Below are 22432 nucleotides of genomic sequence, written 5' to 3'. Positions count from 1 at the left end.
GGCCTAAAATCTCTGGTAAAACTATCTCAAGAAATAGCCCGGAATACAAAAAGAAAAATCAAAAACAGAAAAAACCTGTCAAACATTGACTTTTATCACATCATTATTTAAAATAGCGGAATTATTGAAAGATATCTATTTCAATGGAAGAGATTTGGTCAACAATATGGAATATTTTGTAGCCATTTAAAATAATGCTTACAAAGTATTTTATAAAATACCAATAATGCCTATGTTAAAATTTTGTTTGAAAAAGGCAGGATACATAATTTTATATCCAATATGACCACAACCATGTTAAATGTATGTGTGCGTGTGTGTGTGTGTGTGTGTGTGTGTGTGTGTGTGTAATTACATGGAAGTAGGTTAAAATGTTAGTTGTCTTTGGAGGGTGAGATTATAGGTGATTTTTATGTATATGCTTTTATTAGCATGATAGTTAGCAAAACCCAGATCTGCCATCTGTGCAATCTGAGGCAAGTCACTTAACTTCTGTGTCTCAGTTTCCTCACCTGTAAAATAGAAATAATTATAGCACTTATATGATAGATTGTCGTATGCATTTCCATAGTACAGTATCAGGGCAAGCTACTACTATTATTGTATCAATTATTAGCATTCTGCTATTTTTAAATTTTTTTATAATGCACTTGCATAACTTTTATAATGGGAAAATGTTTACATCACTCTTCATTAAAATGAGTGCCTTACATTGTTCGTGGCATGTGTTTTTTAAATGAGAACATGGAAAAGGGGTGGCTAACCCACCTTGGGGAAAGAGAAAGATGTCAGAGAAGGGTCACTGAAAGAGAAGGATGCTGTCTGAGCTGACTTTTGAAGAACGAGGGTTTAGGGAGAAGAAGGGCAGAAGGGAATTCAAGGCAAGTGGAACATCACGCAAACACTTAGAATCTTAGTAATTCAAGGCGTGGAGACCATCCAATCCTACTTTTCATCCCTGCAGGTCTCCCTCTGCCCCGTGCCATAGATTTCTAAATACATTCAGGAAAAAGGAGCAGACCACTTTCTGAGCAAACCCATCCCGTGGCTGGATGGTTCTCTGTTAGAAAGTGTTTCTACCTATAGGTACTCATCTACCATTGCACTCGCACACATACACATCAGAGCAAAACCTAAGCAACACACCCACACCAACAGACACATTCGGGGTGTAGGAGTCACCCAAATGTGGCCATCTAGGCAATGTTCCTCACTCCACTGTATGGGTGTGGTGCTCGTGCTTAGCTTTGAGATGCCTTACAAGCTTTATTCACTCTATTGTTTTTAAGTACAAAAGCCGTAAGAGTGTTGAAAGTTTAGGTAAGCAGTATGACATGATGGCAATGGAAAGAAAGTTTAAAAATATGTAAATAATGATACTTTTCCTCTTGATAATAGTATAATTGATTCTGAAGAAAAAAGTGAATTTATGCAACTTGTAAAAACTATTGTGACAGTAGTTGGCACAATATAAAGAAGAGACGGAATTGGAAAACCGTTAAGTATGTAGCTAGAGAAACAACATCAATATTGTATGCCAATAGGAAAACACTAGAAATACATTGAGGAACTTACAGGTTAGAGCTGGTGAGAGACTTTATTGTAAGCTTATAGGTCTGAGACCTATTAGAAGCTAAACAATATCAGCAAATGTTACACTAATAGGTACAGACCTTGTAATAACTCTTACCTCTCCCAACACCTTTGAAATATAGTTAAAATTGAACTACATGAGAAAGATAGCATTACAAATCAGTGAAGAGAAGAGATCATTCGATAAATTTGTTGGGACATCTGGTTAAGAAACTGAAAAATAAAGCTGGATCCCAGCTTCACTCTTTACATTAAAATTAATTCCTGATGGATCAAATCCTTAAATGTGAAAAATGAAACTATAAGGAAAAATTTTTTAAGAATTACAGATAGGTGAAGACATACCATCCAGAAGTCATAAATATTTTACATGGGAAAGATCTCACCAAAGGATAAACTCAGAAAAAAATATTCATAGTTCATACCAACAGCAAAAGGTCTATTTTCGTGGTATATAAAGCTCTCCTATAAATCAATCAGAAAATACCAGCAACTCAACGGAAAATAGAAAAAGGAACATGACAGCTCTTAATCTACATGAAAAGATGCTCGATTGCATTCATCATAAGAGAAGTATTAATTAAAATTAACTCACATATTTTTCACCTATAAAATAGGGAGAGCACATCCTCATACATTGACGGTGAGTTTGTGAGTTGGTAAACTTTTACAAGGGGGAATTTGGCATTATAAATCAAAATTACAAATGTGAGGTCTTTGACCTAGCAATCCACCTCTAACAATTTATCGTGCATAGATCCTAACATATGTAATGTATGTATACAGTTATTCATTGCGCCATTGTTTATAAGAGCAAAGACAGATACGGTGTCTAATCATTATGTTATTTTGTACACCTGAAATTCATAAGACATAAAAATAAAATAAATGCTGTCATCTCTAAAAAAGAAAAAAATAAATAAAAGCAAAGATAGAAAGCAACATAAATGTCTATCAATATCAGTCTACGAAGCGGCTATTTTCAAAGAATGAGCAGATCTTTACGTTCAGCTATGAAAACATCTCTAAGATATATAGCTAATTGGAAAAAGCAAAATGTATAGCATACTATAATTTGTGTTAATAATAGAGTTACTCAGATGATAGATGGAGATACGTTTTTGCTTGTATATGCTTAGAATATTTCTGTAAGGATAACCAAAAAGTACTAATGGTGATTGCCCCCTCAAAGGCACACTTGATAGCAGGAAATCTAGGTTGAGAGAGAGAGAAAAGTTGTTATGCATCTTTGTACCTTTTCAATGTTTTCTCTTAAACATGTATAAGCTAATCAAAATAAAATGAATTTAAAAACAAATTCCCTGCTCCAAGCAAATCCCTTGTTCTTCTCTGCTATCCCTGTAGTTTTTACTCACTCTTCTGTTGTGTTTGCATATTTATATCACCTACAAAACCATGAGCAACTTGAGGGCTGCGACTGTGCCTGCATTGAGTTTCCATCGCCAGCATCCAGCACAGTGTCTTCCTTACATATGAAAAGAGAAGCAAAAAAGTGGTATCTTGAAGAGTGACGAAGACCCTTTCCTTGGAAGGAAGTCTGGCCATCTTCACATATGGCCTAATACAGCGGCTGAGCAGTTCTGCAAGGACCTGAGAATATTTACATACCAGTCCTGGGATTCTACCTTGAAACATGCCCTATCTTTTAAGAGAAGGGACGATGAAAAAGAAACAGAGACAAAGAGAGATCAAAACTGAAACTGAGCCATAGTCTACAGCCAATTCAGTTGATTTCATTCCAGCACAGGTACAAGGAGCACAGGCCTCATGGGTGGCCCACATTTTTATTAGCAATAATCTCTGCCACCTCCTGATTATCTAGAGATTTAAGACCACATAATCATCCTCTACGTCACAGAGTGGAGGCAGAGGGGGAGGAAACAGGATAAGAGGTTCTAAATCCCTCCTAACACTTGCTTCTTCCCTATCAGCAAGATTAGAGCAGTCCAGAGCTGTCTGCCTATGTGTTCAGACCCCGTACACATATGTGGCTGGGCTGCCCAGGGCCTGAGGAGGGGGTCCCTCTGAGAGCAATGGCTGGGACCCCAGCTCTGTGGCCCAGGACAGTCTAAGACAGTGCAGGGCACGGGATCCTTCCTCCTGGTGGCAGTGAGCAGACTGGGGACCCAACGACAGCCAGGAAGGAAAAGGAAGGGGCCTGCTTCTCGCAGCCATGCTGAAACAGAGCGAGAGGAGGCGGTCTTGGAGCTACAGACCCTGGGATACTGCTGAGTGTGACAACGCGCCCCATGCAGCAAACAGCCAACACCGCAGGAGCGTCTGCTCCGTGGGGGGCTGTTCCGGCTCCCAGGGCAGCACCCTACCATGGACTGAGGGCAACTATAACTACTACATCGAGGAGGACGAGGACGGAGAGGAGGGGGAGGACTGGAAGGACGTCCTGGCTGAAGAGGCCCAGCAGCCAGAGGCCGCCACCGCCGCCCAGCTGGAAGACCACACTGACTCTCCCGCTGTATTGTCGACACTGAACGTGAACGTGGGCGGCCAGAGCTACCGCCTGCACTACGCCGCGCTGGCCTGCTACCCCAAGACTCGCCTGGGCCGCCTGGCCACCGCCACTAGCCGCAGCCGCCAGCTGGGCCTGTGCGACGAGTACGAGGCGCAGACGGACGAGTACTTCTTCGACCGCGACCCGGCCGTCTTCCAGCTCATCTACAACTTCTACGTGTCTGGGGTACTACTGGTGTGTGACGAGCTGTGCCCACGCAACTTCCTGGAGGAGCTGGGCTACTGGGGCGTGCGGCTCAAGTACACACCGCGCTGCTGCCGCATCTGCTTCGAGGAGCGGAGGGACGAGCTAAGGGAGCAGCTCAAGATCCAGAACGAGCTGCGCGCCCAGGCGCAGGCGGAGGAGGCTGAGGAGCTCTTCCGCGACCTGCGCTTCTATGGGTCGCAGCGGCGCCGCCTCTGGAACCTCATGGAGAAGCCTTTCTCGTCGGTGGCCGCCAAGGCCTTTGGGGTGGCCTCTAGCCTCTTCGTGCTCATTTCCATCGTGGCGCTTACTCTCAACACGGTGGAGGAGATGCATCAGCACGCAGAGCAGGGCGGCCCGCGGCCCATCCTGGAGCACGTGGAGATGCTGTGCATCGCTTTCTTCACGCTGGAGTTCCTCCTGCGTCTCGCCTCCACGCCGGACCTGCGGCGCTTCACACGCAGCGCCCTCAACCTGGTGGACCTGGTGGCCATCCTGCCATTCTACCTGCAGCTGCTGATCGAATGCTTCACAGGCGACGACCAGCAGCGCGGCAAAGGCTCGTCCCGGGAGCACGACCTGGAGACTGTGGGCAAGGTGGGCCAGGTCCTGCGTGTCATGCGCCTCATGCGCGTCTTCCGCATCCTCAAGCTGGCACGCCATTCCACCGGCCTGCGGGCCTTCGGCTTCACTTTGCGCCTGTGCTACCAGCAGGTGGGCTGCCTGCTGCTCTTCATCACCATGGGCATCTTTTCCTTCTCCGCTGTCGTCTACTCAGTGGAGCACGATGTTCCTGGCACCAACTTCACCAGCATCCCCCACTCCTGGTGGTGGGCCGCGGTGAGTACGGGGCCCTGGGCTTTGTCACCCTCCTCCCCAGCCAGGCAGGAGCTGGCCCTCCCTGTCCTTGGTTATGAGCCACCTTGCCTTGTGCAAAGACCATGCCATCGCTGCCTTAACAAAAACGCGTGGGTGTTAGAGGGTTGGAAAGACATAGACACTGTAGTCCAGTAAGTAACTGAATTTGACTTGCTCCTAGGACTCTCCAAATCTAGATTTGGTTTTAAACTAACCCTTGACAGACAGATATGAAGGGGGAGTCATTGTTGATGCATGTGGGAAGCTCCCTCATCCTCATTCTTGTTATTTGTCACTCAGTGAACACCTATTGTCCAGAGTAGTTTGTAAGTTTATCTTAACCCCGAGGTGGTTATGACCACTATTTCTATTTAAAACAGGACAAATTGGAAGTGGCTTCAATTTTTTAAGGAACCTGTAGACTTATTCAGTAGAGGAAGTGAGATTTGGCTAAACACCGTCAAGCCTAACTGAAATCCTACTGGTTCTAGTTAAATCAGAGTGCATAAAGAAGCATCTAAAACTGAAACTTGCTCCAATGCCACTAAAATTCTTTCAGGACTGGATATTATTGCTCCATTTTACAGCTAGAGGAGCTGAGATGCAGAGAGTTTGAGTGTAGACACACAGCTAGAGGTGGCAGAGCGAGGACTAAACCCTAAGTCTGTTCAGCAGCAAATCCATGGCCTTTCCACACCCCAGCACTGCCTCTTTCATGCTTTAGTTCTTCTGCAGGCCTCACAGTTAATATATTGATTATTTTGTCATTGCTTTCTTTGGTATTCGCCTTTTATAATAACTTATTCCATTTACTCACATACCTATATTTTTGGGATACTACACTAAATCCCTGAATACCCATATCCCTGAAAATGCTGATTGGGTCTCCTCAGGTCAGTGAATAAACTGAAACATGTATAGGGGAGAACTGGACGTATGGTTTCCTTTTCTTTTTTTTTTTTTAAAGTAGATTATTTGTAATGCCTTTAAAGACATTAAGCAAATATAACCAGTTTTTCCCATGTTAGAAAGTCTGTATTTTCAACATTAACATTGGGTATGTCAGACCCCACAGTCTGGTGTGAACTGAGACGAACCAACCCAAGGCTCTATCATGTTTCCCCGAAAATAAGATCTAGCTGGACAATCAGCTCTAATGCGTCTTTTGGAGCAAAAATTAATATAAGACCCGGTATTTATTATATTATATATCATATTGTATCATATTATATTATATTATTATAAAGACCAGGTCTTATAGTAGAATAAGACCAGGTCTTATATTAATTTTTGCTCCAAAAGATGCATTAGAGCTGATTGTACAGCTAGGTCTTATTTTCGGGGAAACACAGGGAATCCCACTGGATTGCAATGGGATGGAGGATTTGGATTTAGATTCTATTCCCAGATCTGCCAGTAATGAACTGTGACCCTGAATAATGAGCTGTTATTACTTACTCCCTCACTCCCTGTCCTCAGTTTTCTCATCTCTAAAATAGGAGGATGGAGAGCTCTACAGTTCACTGAGTCTTCCTTCCCTGGAAAGTGAGTGCTCATATGTACAACAGGATTTGTGAGCTTTCTTCATAGTGACAGGATGAGGTTAGGCTCTTCCAAGTGAGGTAGCCAAATGTTACGCCTCTGATCATGTTCCAAATAACGAAAGGTCATCCCCATAGTAGATAAACCCAGTGTACAGATCAAGCTGATAGAGGATGATTTGTCCCCAGCAACTGACATTTACTTTGGAGGCGAGTAAAGCGGGAAGGATAAAGAGCAAATCCACATGCTGATGATATAATTCCAAGTTTTAGACAGTCAAGTTTCCATTCATCCAAATATCTCAGAAGGCTACATATGTAAGCTGGGTTTAGTGGGTTCTTTGATACTCTATATTTTTAACCCACAAAAGATTTTTTAGTTTGTATATTAAGATTTTCCTAAAATTTTTTAAATTACTTATTTTTTTCAGTTACAGTTGACATTTGTTGTTATTTTATATTAGTTTCAGATGTATAGCATAGTGGTTAGACTTTTATATAATTTACGCAGTGATCCCCTAGTACCCATCTGGCTCTAGACATAGTTGTTACAACATTATTGACTATATTCTCTGTACTGTACTTTACAGCCCTCGTGACTATTTTGTAACTACCAATTTGTATTTCTTAATTCCTTTACCTTTTTCACCCAGCTCCCCAACCCCCTCCCATCTGTCAACCATCAGTTTGTTCTCTGTTATCTAAGAGTCTGTTTCTGTTTTGTTTATTCATTTACTTTGTTTTTAGATTCCACATATAAGTGAGATCAGTCTGACTTATTTCACTTAGCAAAATATCCTCTAGGTCCATCCATGTTGTCACAAATGGTAAGATTTCATTCTAGTTTTATAGCTGAGTAATATTCTATTGTGTGTGTGTGTCTGTGTGTGTATCATATCTTCTTTATCCAATCACCTATTGATGGGAACTTAGGTTGCTTCCATGTCTTGGCTATTGTAAATAATGCTGCCATGAACATAGAGATGCATATATCTTTTCAAATTAGTGTGTTGGATTTCTTCAGATAAATAACCAGAAGTGGAATTGCTGGGTCATAAGGTAATTCTATTTTTAATTTTTTGAGGAGCCTCCAAACCGTTTTTCATGGTGGCTATACCGGTTTATAATCCTAACAACAGTATATGAGGGTTCCCTTCTCTCTGCATCTTCACCAACATTTGTTGTTTGCTGATTTATTGAAGATAGCCATCCTGACAGATAAGCGGTGATATCTCATTGTGGTTTTTGGCATTTCTCTGATGATTAGTGACGTTGAGCAACTTTTCATATGTCTATTGGCCATCTATATGGCCTCTTTGGAGAAATGTCTATTCAGGTCCTCTGCCCATTTTTTAATTGGATTGTTTGTTTTTCTGGTGTTGAGTTATATGAGTTCTTTATAAATTTTGGATTTTAACCCCTTATCATATGTATAATTGGCGAATATCTTCTCCCATTCAGTAGGTTGTCTTTTGTTTTGTTGATTGTTTCCTTTGCTGTGCAAAAACTTTTTAGTTTGAGTTTTATAAAAATTTTGTTGCTAATATTAGATTTTTTCTTTTGAAAAAATTTCCTGAAGTACATGTCCATTAATCCCATTTAATTTCTTGATCTGTTTATCTTACAATAATGTTTAGCATTTTCAAATTATCCCTTTTATAGTAACAAATTATTGTACTCAAGACCAGTGTTTTCCATAAATTTTACAATAAAAATGATACTGACATTCAGGTTTTATCTATATCTATATTTATATCTATATATGCAAATAAATTTTCTTTTCTTTTCTTTTTTTTTTTACCAATGCGAGCTATCTTTTGTGGCCATTATCTCTATCAGGCACTATTTTCACAAGCCAAAACTTGCACATTTCAACTTTACCATTTTCCAACCTTAACTTTTACCAATGGCCTTTGTCCATTTTATTATCTGAGAATTATGTATACTAGTAAAAAGAATTGTGAGTTAGGTAAAAGACTGATAATTTGTATTGGTTTCTAAACTAATCTATGAAAACAATAAGAGCAATTCCCCTTGAACATTCTAGGACTACCATATTCCTCAGGATGGATTTTTATTAACCCAATTCTGCTGATGTTGCATATTATGTATGCAGGGTTTGTAGTCTCAGTAGAGCAAAGAGAAAAGGACACTGTCCAAATGATGGAGACAAAATGTCTTGTCTCAAGTGGAGTACAGCATTAGGAATGTAGACAGTGGAAATGTAATGGCTGTGTGCGATGTCAGAGGGATAGTGGATGGGGTCGGGGGGTTGACACAGTGTGAGGGATATATATAAATGATAAATGTCTAACTATAACATTGTTTTGTGCAGCTGAAACTAAGTAAAAAAACAGGCAGTGACAAAAAAGTAAAAAAAAAAATGTCTTGTCTCCTTCCTTATGTAGATGCAAAGTAAAAGGATGCAAAATATTAGAGCCAATTCCTCATGTTACCCACAAAAATTCATAGTACTCATTCACTGAGCTAAAATTTGTTGAACATCTACAGTTTGCCAAGTATTATTCTAAATACTAGGAATAGTGATTGATTAAAAAAACAAAAAACGTTGAAGTCCTTTACCTCATGGAGTTTATGTTCTAAAGGAGAAAGATAATAATTTCAGGTATCAGTGTGTCTTGTATAAGACAATCAACTAGAGAGTGACTTGGATGGCAGAATCTACCTTTGATGGAATGGTCAGAGAAGCCCTCTTGGAGAAGATCACATTTAGGTAAAGTTTGAACAATGAGAAGAAACTCATCTAAGTAGACATGACTAAACAGACATGAGAATCTGAGCAGTTGAATACGGGAAGTAACTCTGACCCAAAGATCTCCAAGCATTTTATTGATCATATATCTCATAATGAAAAAGTTTTTGTAAGGGGGGTGGGGGGTGGGAGATGAGGGTAAGGGGGATCAAATATATGGTGATGGAAGGAGAACTGACTCTGGGTGGTGAACACACAATGGGATTTATAGATGATGTAATACAGAATTGTACACCTGAAATCTATGTAATTTTACTAGCAATTGTCACCCCAATAAATTAAAAAAAAAAAAAAAGAAAAAGTTTTTGAGCACACACCCATGATAAATGTGTAATTAGTTATTCATAAATTCTAAGTTATATATTGCCACAATAATGATAGATCACAAACCACCCCAAAACTCAATGGCTTAAAATGCCAAGCATTTCTTTAGCTCATGAGTTTGCAAGCCAGCAATTTAGACTTGTTTCAACTAGAAGGTTCTTCTCATTTGGCCTGATGTCAGTCACTCATATATCTGATGGTCAGCTTGTTGACAGCTAGGATGAAGGAGAAACCAGGCTACATGTCTTTCATCCTCCAGCAGACATGTATCTATGGCCGTAACAAAGAACAGAGAGAGAGAGAGAGAGAGAGAGAGAGAGAGAGAGAGAGAGAGAGAGAGAGAGACAGGCAGACAGCACCCAATCATGCAAGCACTGTATAAGTTTCTGTTAATGCCATTTCCTCAACCCATCGACCAAAACAAGTCACAAGGCCAATCTCAGAGTCAAAGGGCACACAAGTTAGCCCACACACTATCAGAAAGCAGTGCAAAGTTATATGGCACAGAGCTGGAATATAGGAGGATATAAAGAATTAGGTCCCATAATACAATCATTCTACTGCAGTAAGATATTCCTGCTGAAATATATCATACGCATCAGAAAACATACTCACACTGAATTTTTAAAGATGGGGTAAAGAGTAATAGGACCGATATTTTCTTCCTCTGTCCCAGTGCTGAATCCCTTATGGTACAGTCATCCACATCAGAAAAAGATTCTCTACTCCATTCTTCTGCATGTGTTAGTGCTGTCAGACCACCTCAAATCTGACTTGCTTTCAAAAATCTTCCCTCTCTCTATGCCAAGGATCCTGCAACCATCCTCTGTTCAACTCAGGGTTTTAAGAGGAATACAGTAATTTTCATCATTGTGAGTTCTCCGACAGCTACAAAACAAATCCCTCATGGACACTAATGTCTGCAAATGTTCATGCATTAGAATATAAGCTAGACCAGTCCTGCTCGCCTGTCAAATGGAGGTCCTTTATGAACACTAATGGAATAGCAAACATATGTAAACTGCTAGCCTGTAGTACATCTGAAATAAATAGAAGCTTCTATATCTGACTAGTTAATAGTCTTTATCACATGGAAGCAATAACCTTTGCTTCCAGATTCATTTTGGGGAAAATAAAACAGAAGTGATTCCTTCCCTACTGGGGAAAGAGAGAGACTGTGAGACGTACAAAAGGGTTAGCTGTTCTATTGTGGGAGGGCTTCTGAGTGTCCAGATAAATAGGCCCACGCTTGGAGCGGCTCCAGCCATAATGGGGGCTCTCAGGGTTGCCTGGGTGTGGGAACTGCATGGCACAGCTCAACGAGAACAATTAGCTCTATGACGAAGCTGTAATCACTGGCCTCCAGTGTGGCTATGTTTTTAAGGAGAAAAGGGCAATTGGACTGTTCAACAAACCATTTCCTTCTGAGCTTACCAGAGCAACTGAAAGCTGTAGAAACCAAATAGGAAACTATGTCATGAACTCATTCCTTCAAAAAATAACAAAAACTCTTCAAAAAGAAAATTGACCTCTAGCTGAGGCATCAGATAATGGTGCCCCAGAGACCTTGCTCCTATCTTTGTCCTAAAGTATGATATCATTTCCTTGCAAATAGGTGGTACTTACAAGATCACTGAGCTTTATTTTATTTTTATTGATTGCTTGCTTTGAGGAGCTGATTGGGAAGATGAATCAGTCATGTTAGAATCAGGAAAACAGGAAACTGTGTGGGTGTTTTAAAGAGGGAACTTGATAGAGGGAAATAGATACATGGGGTTAGAAGGCTAGAAGCAAAAAGGAGAAACCGAGATAACCCAAAGATTGGTAACTGTAGGTAACAGCGATCGGCCCTAGAATTGGAGGAACAAGTAGAGGGCAGAGCCACCAGAACCAAGCAGTACAGAGGAGGAACCTCTGTGTAGCTGTTGCAGGGACCTTGAAGATGACAGCGTGAGGTCAGTGCCAGCTATGCTGAAAGATGCCTGAGCCACAGAGAGCTGCTGCTATTGGAGGACGGTAACAGAGACAGAAGCAGGAACAGAGCCCCTTAGCTCCTCATCGCACCTTCCAGTCTCCCAACAGTGTCTCTCTTTGGCAGAACATAACCGGAAGACAGTAGGCAAGGGAATCCGGGAAGTGTCCTTTGCAGACTCCTGGCTGCAGAGTTACAGAATAGAGTACAGAAGAAGGTCGGGTTTGAGACTGAGAGACAACAGATAAATGTCTGCCACAGAAGGCGTTCAGGTTCTCCTAGCTCCTTCAGAAACAGCACAGGAGCTATAAATGGGGCAAAGGCTATCTATCAGGCACCTCCATGACTTTTGAGCTTGTGGATTCCTGATTTGGAGATGCTCCCCTTTCATGTCTTTAAACTATGCTCCTCCTGTTTGACCAATAGGACTTGAATGGGACATGACAGAACTGTAGAGGGCAGGGAGAAGTACCAGGTAAGCTGAAGATGCAGAGGGCATTGTGACAATTATGTACCTTCCTATGGGTGGATTAATAGATCCTAAACTTGCCTTAGCTTTTGCATACTTCCTCCTTATTGTACAACTTACATGCATGTCCGAACTGTAGCATACTGATGAGAATGGTTGTTCTCTTAAAGGTGGTCACCCATGACCTGATTCTAACAGTGCTTCCACTGATCAGAACATTCTCTGAATTCCACTGAGGAATTATCTGTAGAGCCTGTGACATAATCCATTTGCCTGGTAATGGAGCTCAATTTTTACCTTGTTGAGGGTGGAGTCAATATTTTTAAATAGTCAAGACCCTTGAGTTTAAGATTGGCAACTATAGTTAACCCTTGAGGTGGTGAATCTCTAGTTGAGGCACCACATAATTGGGCCCTAATTGTGGCCCAGCAAGACCACTCGTTTCAAGGTCATGCGACTGAATCCTCCGTGCAGATTATAATCCAAAAGAGGAATTCCTAAAATATCTGTAGCAACAGCAGCACGGATAGGCTAAGTATCGCCTTTGAAGCTAAAACCTTTGAAGGGCTGAGTTACGTAATTGAGGTATGTAATAATTTTTCCAGAAAACATTAGTTTTTACCACTTTAAATTCTTTAGGAGAACTATTTTGAAACATCGGTTTTATTCCCTGGGATCGTAATTCCTAGATGCATAGATTACTGGCAGCCAAGGTTTAATCCATGCCTCGTACATTCAACTGCAGTCATTCTAAAGTTTTGGAGAAAAACTGGACGCTTGTCCTCCTTGCCTTGTTTAACAGGCCAGAAGTTGCTGATTAGTTATTGAGCTGCTGGGGGAAAGTCATGTTCTGGGTTTTGGGAGCCAAAGGCTAGGGAACAACATGTAAGTTTTCAACGGAACGGTAATCTTGCGGTTTACAGAACGGCTGAGCCAGCCAGTTTTTTCAGGATATTAAGATGGACTGTAGAAATTTTGGTCACATTTCCAAGCCCCAACTCCTGCCAAAGTGAGAACTCACTCTGAGTTCACATGGGTCAGTCTGGGCCTTCAATTTTTAATTTCTCTCATCCAAAGAGAAACGGTTTGGACTGTGGAATGTGGAACAAAAGCTCCCTAAAGCCAAGGAATCCTGAGTTCCTGTTGGAGCCAAGGAGCAAGCAGATTACTGGTTGAGTCCAATTATCCATAAAACTGACAATGCATAAATTAGCTATGCGTTTTGCACAAATTCTTCAGCACTAGTCATACAGAGCCTCCTAGCAGGAGACATCTTTTCTCTAAAAATGGAGATCCAAGATATACAACAATATTTACACCATATTATGCAGATCAAGTACTTAATCTTCCTTAAGCCAGTTCTCTTTGTTTTTGACTTTTCACTCAAAGTTCAGCCAAAAATATTAAAAAAAAAAAAAAAAATGTTGGGTTTGGGAGTGAAACAAAGCCAGAATGGGTATCGATTTGAAGTTTTAAAATGGCACTTGGTCTCAATTATTTTCCTCCCTCTGTATCCTAGACCTCCCCCCATCAATCTGCACCCTTTGGGGGCTGGTTTACCTCAAAGCCTCTGCTTTGGCCCTTCACAGATGCTTGCTGTTCTAAAACTATCCTTTCTGTCACTCACCCCTATATCCAGATTCCGTGTAGGCGTCCTCCAGGGAATGTAGGCTGACTAAACATTCATACAGAGGTGTGAGTGATGCTGTGACATATGAAAGCTATTGTTCAGTTCCCACACCTGGACAGAAAGATCTGACTCAAGTTCTTTTACTTTTGGTGTGGCCGGTGACAAGAAACGCACACACACAAACGGGAGCATACTTTGAGATTAACCCACAATCTCACTTTATCACTGCCTCTTATCACCTTTTGGCCCAGGAGGTAGGAAAAAGGTCTCTCCTGGAGCCAGAGTATGTCCCACCCAATGCCCCTCACAGGGCATTCAGCAGGCGCCCGGAAGGAGCCTGTCTCCACAGCGCTGGGCTAATAAGCATGAGAACTAACATCCTCACTCACACACCCTCTGCCAGGCACTCCTTCAATTCCCAGAACAACCCTATGAGGTAGGTACTGTTATTCTCCCTGCATTTCACAAGCAGAAACAGAGGCAGAGAAAATGTAGGTGACTTGCCCAAGGCACACAGCTGGGAAGTGGATTCAAACTCACGTGGCCTAGTGCCATACCTGTCTCCTTCACCTGGTCTACACCATCCTGCCTCCCTTAGATGCTTGCTTGTATGCTTCTCCCATGAGAAGAGGCAGCCCATCCCTCCGCGGGTCTCTCGCCAATGATGGAGCAGCGAGAGGTGGTGCATGCCCCAGCCCAGAGGAGAGGTGCAAGCTTTCTCAGGTTGTGGGCTGGATGGAACTGCGGTTCTTATCACGCCACCAGATTTGCCCAGCTGGCCCACTTCTCCATTTCATTCTAACTAACCTGTCACACTTATTCTAAATTCAAACTAACCCTTACATCATCACAACAAAAATGTTTACATTTCTAAACTAAAGGCCGTCTTGGATGACTTCGTACATTTTACTTCCATCCGCCGGAAAATTGTGGCAACAACAGCACAAATCGATGAAGCACACAGGTGGTGCTGTGAGTTGTGCAATGCACAGTTTTTCAACTAAGCAACAGCCCTGCCTAAAGGCTTCTGGTAATTTAGCCAATAGTCTGGGGGACCAAAGGGAGTCTTAGTACATGAGGCATACAAAACAGGCCCCGAGAGATTTTCCTGGGTTTTGCTCTAGCTACACTGATAACTAGTCCCATGGGAATCTGCATGTTAAAACCGAAACTTGTTAACCTAAATAAATTTCTAATTAGTGGACTCTAAAGCAGTCTGACAAGAGCGATGGGAAGGATTTCAGGTAGGGTAAACATATCTTTGGTTGGGATGTCTTACAAAACTGTCCCTTAGCAAAATAATGAGCATATGTTTCTCCAGACATTTCCAATTAAAGACCCTTTATATCTCATTTGAACTACATAAGAACTCGGAGAAGTATTATAATCGTCTCCATTTTAAAGATGAGAGAACAGTGGAGGAGGTTGTTTAATGACTTTTGTGTGCCCGATACCATATTAAGTACTTTATGTACATTTCTTACTTAGTCTTCAGAAGAATCCTGCTGGGTAATATCCTCCTGTTTTTGATGAACCAAGACTTAGCTACTCTGAATGTTTTGCCCAAGGTCACTCTGCTGGGAAGGGTCAGAGTCAGGACTTGAATCCAGGTCTGACTGGTTCTAAGCCCCAGCTCTTTTCAGCATGGAGATCAAGTAGGCAAACCTAGGGGCCCCAGCCCTAAAGCTGGCCCAAGCTGAGAGGAGGCAAAGACCAACATTCATCGAGCCCATTCTACACCATGGACTTCACACTTTATCTTATATGCTCTTTACAACAACCCTTTAAAGTAGGTATGTCTCCCCTGTATGATGCAAAAGAAAATTTATAAGTGAAAGTCAGGATTTAATCACAGGTCTTTCAGCTCCAAAGCTTATGTTCTTTCCATGACACAGGTACCGAACTTTCTGGTACCTCCTAAAGCTGACTCCATGGATGCTGTCACATGCCCCACGTGCACTTTCAGGGAGACAGAGGCCACTTTCAGGAGACAATGCCTGTTCTCTCCCTTTCTTCTCCTCCCTTACGGTGCTAACAACTCCGTCCTACTTTCCTTCCTGTACAGGTGAGCATCTCCACTGTGGGCTATGGAGACATGCACCCGGAGACCCACCTGGGCAGGCTTTTCGCCTTCCTCTGCATCGCTTTCGGGATCATCCTCAATGGGATGCCAATTTCCATCCTCTACAACAAATTCTCCGATTACTACAGCAAGCTCAAGGCTTATGAGTACACCGCCATACGAAGGGAAAGGGGAAACGTGGACTTCCTGCAGAGAGCCAGAAAGAAGATGGCTGAGTGCTTGGCTAGAAGCAACCCACAGCCTACCCCAAGGCAAGAGAATTAATAGTCCATAGGATGTGTGGCTGATAGATCCATGACCTTCGAGGCTTCCTTTTTTTATTATCCGGATTGGCAGTGAAAGGACATGTGAGGGAGACATACACAAAGGGCATTAAGTTCATGAAGTTCTACCTCTAGAAATGTTCATTTTCCCCCCAGCGTGGACTGCCTCATATTGTGTTGTGCGAGAGGCTGACCTTCCCAATGACCCTGATATTGAAAACTCCTTGAGAGAAACATCTTAGATTTCTCTTGTAGTTTCTAATGGCTTCTCAATAAATATTTTTGGACTTGAGTTGACTTGAGAAGAATTTCCTTAAAGGAAAAAAATCCTTAATTTTCCAAAGAGAGTGTTGTATCAGGAGCTGTATGAGCTTTGGAGTTAGACCAGCCTCAGTCAGAAGCCCAGATCTACCAGCTGTAAGATTTGGGGTGAGTTACTTTAACTGTCTGAGCCTCAGTTTCTTCAATTGCAAAATGTAGGTAATAAGACCTACCTTGTAATATGAACATCGGGGGAGGGAGATAATATCTGTAAATGCTCAATAAATGGAGGCTGTTAAGACTCTTTGAGTGGGTGTTGTCTAGTAGATTCTCTAGACTTAAGGTTCTCAACCCAGGAGATTTTGTCATTGTCTACTCCCCTCCCCCAACCCCGAGACATTTGGCAGTTTCTAGAGATGCTTCGGTTGTCACCATTGTGAAGGAGGATGAGAGGGCTACTGGCATCTAGTCAGGAGAGTCCTGGGATGCTGCTACACATTCACAGGACAGCCCCACAGTGAAGAATTACCTGACCCAAAATGGCAATAGAGCCAAAGGTGAGAAAGTTTGGTCTAGAGTTAATACACGAGCTCCCAGACTTGATCTGTGAAAGAGGCTGAAGTGTGCTAATCCTCCTTCCCTTGATAGGAGTTCCCACATGTCCTCATGTTTCCGGGCCTCCTTTCCCGTACCTTTCCAGGAAAGAACAAAAATAAACAAAACAACCTCTGCCTTTTGTGGACTGTTCTGGACCGAGCACTTAACAAAGGGAATTAAATAGATGTGGTCCTCTGCTCTGGGCTCCATCTGTGGGTCAGGAAAACCATTTCCCACAGGGTGTCCATCCTTTCTCTCCCTTGCCCCCTTTTCCTAATTCCTTCCTCCCTCCATAGGCCTATTAGAAATTGAAGTCCCGGAAATGAACGGCTTGTTTGCACTGAGCCAACAGAGTTTGCCCCCGTTACTTGAGCTTTTGCCATGCTGACCATCAAATTCATTTCAGGGCATGACGGGACCTACACTTCTGTTATAAAATAATGGTAATTGTTTTTGTGCATTCTTACAATAACAGGCACTATGGGTTGTGTTTTATAATATATAACTTCATTTAATCCTTAATACATGCCTAAATAAGGTATTACCTTCCTTTTTATTTAGGAAGAAACACAAGCTCAGAGAGGTTAAGTAATTCACCGAGTTGACACAGTCAGTAAACGGTGGGACTGGATTTTCAGCCCTGGTCTATCTGACCCCTCAGGCTCTTGCTCAAAATCTAAACTTGTAGTTCTCAAATTGCATCAGCATTACCTGGAGGGCTTGCTGGGTCCACTCCTGGAGTCGCTGACTCAGCAGGTCTGGGTGATACCCAAGGCTCTGCATTTCTACCAAGTACCAGGTGATGCTATTGATTCAGGGACCACATTCTGAGAACCACAGGGTCTAACTCACTTCACTCTGCACCTCCCATGAGAAGGTATGAGTATGAAATTAGGGTGCAGCTGGGGAAACAAGATTTAGATCTCCCTCTCCTTTACTCTGAAGCACCCTTAACATCATCATAAGTGACGTTATGATGGTGTCTGAAGGGTGAACAGAAGCTCTACTATTGGAAGGTTGCTGGATAAAATACAGGATGCCCGAGTAAATTTGAATTTCAGATAAATAACAAATGATTTTAAGAAGTACGTCCCAAATATTGCATGGTATATACTTCCATTAAAAAATTATCTATTGTTTAACTGCAATTCAAATTTAACTGGGCATCCTGTATTTTCATTTGCTAAATCTGAAAACCCTTTACTATTGCTTTTGAGAGACAAAGTTTCCTTACATGGATGGAAATTACCCCCAAGTCCTAAAATCAGGACCCTCAGCCAAGGGGTCTTCTCTTCCTCTTGTCAAATAAGAGGGAGGAATTTTGAATCAGACTCCTTGCCAGGAAGAATTATGAAAACAGAGTTGCAATAGGCCAGAGGTCGGCGCACAGCTTATGTAACCACCGGACAGGCTCAAAGCAGCAGCTGCCCCGTCCAGTCCACCTCCAGCCTTCCAGCTCCTTCTCAGGTCTCCGCGGGAGGGGTGTGCTGATGAAGTGCATCTGCTGGGGCTGCTAAGGGCACAGAGACTAAGAAGGGCCAGCGTCCATCACCCCTCCCTCTGCTCGAGGCCCAGGGAGAATGACCCTGACCAGCCCAACAGAAGAGACTCCCTGAGAGAGAGGGGTGGGGACGGTAGGGGGAAGCTTGGGGGAGGCCTTGGTTAGGAAGATGAACCTTTCCAGGTCCCTGGGAGGGGATCTGGCAAATGACAGCAGCCCCATCTCACTGGCCACATCTGCTCAGACAGCTGTGCTCTGACTCCCAAGAGAATGAGATTGACAGAATGGAGTGAAAACAAAAGAACCAGCATTCCATGAGCTCCAGTGTGCGCCAGGCACAGAACCAGCATCATTTAATCCTTCAGTAGCCCTAGGAAGTAGATTTCAAGGTAGTTCCTTACAAGGGCTTAGCCACACAACTTGAAATACTCTTTGGATCTGGATTTAAACCTGGGTCTGCCATTTACTGTGAGGTTGAACCATGTGCAATTGCCATTTTCATTTAAAAAAAAAAAAAGGTCTGAATCATTGGCAATTTCATACGGTTGTGTGGTTACTTAATTTCTCCAAGCCTCAGTTTCTGCATCATTAAAACGGAGATGATTATAGTGTCTTCCACAGGGTTGTGGCAGTAATGACATGGCATACGTATTCTAAACCCTTAGCACACTGTTTGGCTCATGTTAAGAACTGAATAAATGTGAGCTGTAATTATCATCATTATTAATATTTTGCTGGCTGCGCAGAAAACCGTACAAGCCCAGATAGAGTTGCTTGTCATCAAGGAGAGGATTATGTGGGTGTAAACAGCTTTTGATCCTATTGCCAGCCCCCGAACCCATCCAGAGCCATGCACAAGGATCCAGACCACTCTATCCAACAGAACTTGTTATAGCAATGGAAACGTTAAGTACTATTTAATACAATACAGCCACGTGTGACTGTTGGGCACTTGAAATGCAGCTAGTGTGATTCAAGAACTAAATTTTAAGATTTACTTAATTTTAATTAATTTCATGTAAAATGTAAATGACCACACATAGCTACAGGCTGCCATGTTGGACAATGGGGTTGTAGGCCTTACTTCTGCCCTCCTGGGGGCATTTGCTCTGGGGTCAGGAGGGGTGCTTGACTGTTGGGGGGAGGGGACTGACAAAAGAAGAAAATATGGCAGTTCTCCTGTTCTAGCTCAGGGGCTGGGAAGAGTTTCCAGGTCAACACAGATGGCACTGGAAGCAAAGGTTGCTGATGAGATTGGTGGCTTGGAATGGCCTCCTTTGTTAAAGAGAAAGGAGATATAACCTTCCAAAGCATGGGCAACACCAAAAGAGCTCTAATAGGACCATCTCCATCATTTTAGTGGGCCCCAACCTTTACCCGGAGCAGCTTGGGCTCCCTCACTTGTGCTAGCCCAAGACCTTCTTAAACTCCTAATCCAAACTGGATGAAAAACAGAGTTCCCTTATGTTAACCTCAGCTTCAAGGATATAAGTGCACATGTTCACAAGAAATCCTCCTTAATATTAATGGAAAATATTAGGTTACTACCCCCTGCCCCCCAAAAAAAGTTCCTAAAGAGTCTAAGTCTAGGAAAGTAGGTTTAAGTTTTTGCTGAGTTTTAAACTCTCTTCTCCCAGGCTGACGCCCTGGCCACCCAAACCAGGATGAATGTGGGTCCCTGCACCTCAGCGCTCCCTCTCCCCTCCCTGTTCAAGTCCAATGTGACAGCCTTAAAACTCACGTGTCATCTACTTTATATGTCTATTCTTGTGCTGGGTCTTCTCCATTTGTCTGTCTAGAGCCACTATTCTGCCGTGGTGCGTGGTCCAAGGGGTCTGTCTTCCGTGTCTGTAACACACAGGTTCCCTTGTCCTCGGCAGGATGTCTGCAGATGAGAGGAGAGACCATTTGGGGGATTTACTCCCCACCCTCTCCCTGTGTGGCAGTAGCCTGGGCAGTGGCTGAGTTCCTATGGCCATGACTCAGTCGAGCAGCCTTCCTGATCGGCCACAGCACTCACAGGTTCCAGTAATACCTTCCCTTCCTGTCATCCTTTCAGGTCTACGAGTGGTAATGGCCTCTTGCATTGCTAGTCACTGATTATCTTACCACCCTTGTCAGTTCGCTTAAACCTGCCCATACCTTTGTAAATCTCTGTAAATAAATCCTTTGAGTATGCCACCTATTTCCCCCTGGAATCCTGATTTAGTACATCTTGTCTACCTTAGGAAAAACATATTGCTCATATTCCCCAAATCACCACCAAACAGATAAAGCATGTTGATCTGAGGATTCATGCTTCCCAACATATCACCCCAGACTGAGAAACACAGCCCTTGGATTTATAGACCAGGAAGCATAATCAACTCACAGATGGTTGGTAGGACAGTCATGATTGGCATCTTTAAGTGCCAATAAATGATTTATTCTTCTTGTCCAAGTCTCCGCTCTTTTTAGGAGCAATGTTCAATGAGTCAATCTGTTGAGTTCCCTTCCCCAGCCCCATCCCACACATACTAATGACTTTTCATGACTGCATGATGGAACAGTGAGCATAAAATGAGTTGGACTATATTCACCTTGAGACAGAAGGTATCCTCTGAGGACACCAAAAAATCATCTTGGCCAGGCTCCTACCATCACATAGGTAAGGTTTTATTAACCTTGTTTTGTAAGTGCTATAACTGAGACCCAGAGCAGAAGTGTGCCCAGAGATGACAAACGTCTATTTTCCATACTGCCATCCCCTTTCCTATGCTGACAGCAGACATTCTCTTTTTTTTTAATTTATTGGGGTGACAATTGTTAGTAAAGTTACATAGATTTCAGGTATACAATTCTGTATTACATCATCTATAAATCCCATTGTGTATTCACCACCCAGAGTCAGTTCTCCTTCCATCACCATATATTTGATCCCTCTTACCTTCATCTCCCACCCCCCACCCTACTTACCCTCTGGTAACCACTAAACTATTGTCTGTGTCTATGAGTTTCTGTTTCTCATTTGTTTGTCTTGTTCTTTTGTTGTTTTTGGTTTATATACCACATATCAGTGAAATCACATGGTTCTTAATCAGTCACTTTACTCCCTCCCCTAGGAGAGCCTTCTCATCACATTTCTCTAGCAGCCAAAGCAAATCTGTCAGAGTTGATGCTCAAGACCTGCCTGATGGCCTGGCCCGTGCTCAGACCTTAAAAACTAGGAGGTAGGACTAGAAATCAGTCTCTATCACCTCCCAGTACACTGTTCTTTTTGAAGGATTTTGCTATAAATCCAGAAAACTTGTGCCGACTATACTTATGCTATCCTTATACTATTAAGCCTTTGTAATTGAACCTACCCGAGCCTCCGTTTCTACATGATAATATGGAGGCTATTAAGACCTTCCAGTGATGATTAACTGATATATAAATGCAGAGTACCTAACACAATACCTATCATATAGTAGATGCTTTGTTCCTGGTAGCTTTTATTATTCATTCTTTATAAACAGAATGTCAGCAATGTCTACCATCCAGAGTATGCTCTTCTGTGGTGCTCATTCGGGTCCATGATCATTGGTTTATTCACAAATGTTTCAGTTCTCCCGGAAGTAGACTGCATCTCTCTGCCACATTTAAGCTATGTGTGGCCAAGTGGCTTGCCTTGGCCAAACAAATGTCAGCAAAATAAACATGCATTACTTCTGGGCAGAAGTATTTAATTGCTGTTTGCCTATACCAGTTACCCCTTTTATCTGTCTTGGTAATTGTGGAAACAGATGTCAAGACCATGCACCCATCCGTTAAGTGTTCTGAGTGAGAATGACGAGAACTCCAGGCTGACCCCT

The 22432-nt window shown here is 42.5% G+C and overlaps 1 protein-coding gene across 1 annotated transcript; it reads left to right on the top strand.

The window, feature by feature from the left end:
* The first annotated feature begins 3787 nt into the window (after window positions 1-3787).
* On the top strand, window positions 3788-16327 carry KCNV2 (potassium voltage-gated channel modifier subfamily V member 2). Its single transcript, XM_019729740.2, has 2 exons — window positions 3788-5167; window positions 15960-16327. The coding sequence occupies exons 1-2, from the start codon at window positions 3788-3790 to the stop codon at window positions 16239-16241; spliced, it is 1662 nt and encodes a 553-aa protein (XP_019585299.2). The 3' UTR covers window positions 16242-16327.
* Window positions 16328-22432: the final 6105 nt, after the last annotated feature.

The sequence above is a fragment of the Rhinolophus sinicus genome, linkage group LG04 (genome assembly GCF_036562045.2).
Source record: "Rhinolophus sinicus isolate RSC01 linkage group LG04, ASM3656204v1, whole genome shotgun sequence".
Taxonomy (NCBI): Eukaryota; Metazoa; Chordata; class Mammalia; order Chiroptera; family Rhinolophidae; genus Rhinolophus; species Rhinolophus sinicus.
This window is presented reverse-complemented; position numbering and strand designations above follow the sequence as displayed.

Bases quoted from the DNA above. Each gene is read 5' to 3' on its own strand.
- KCNV2 (XM_019729740.2), top strand. From the start codon at position 3,788: ATGCTGAAACAGAGCGAGAGGAGGCGGTCTTGGAGCTACAGACCCTGG. The intron at 5,168-15,959 runs GTGAGTACGGGG...CTTCCTGTACAG, and splicing joins ACTCCTGGTGGTGGGCCGCG to GTGAGCATCTCCACTGTGGG.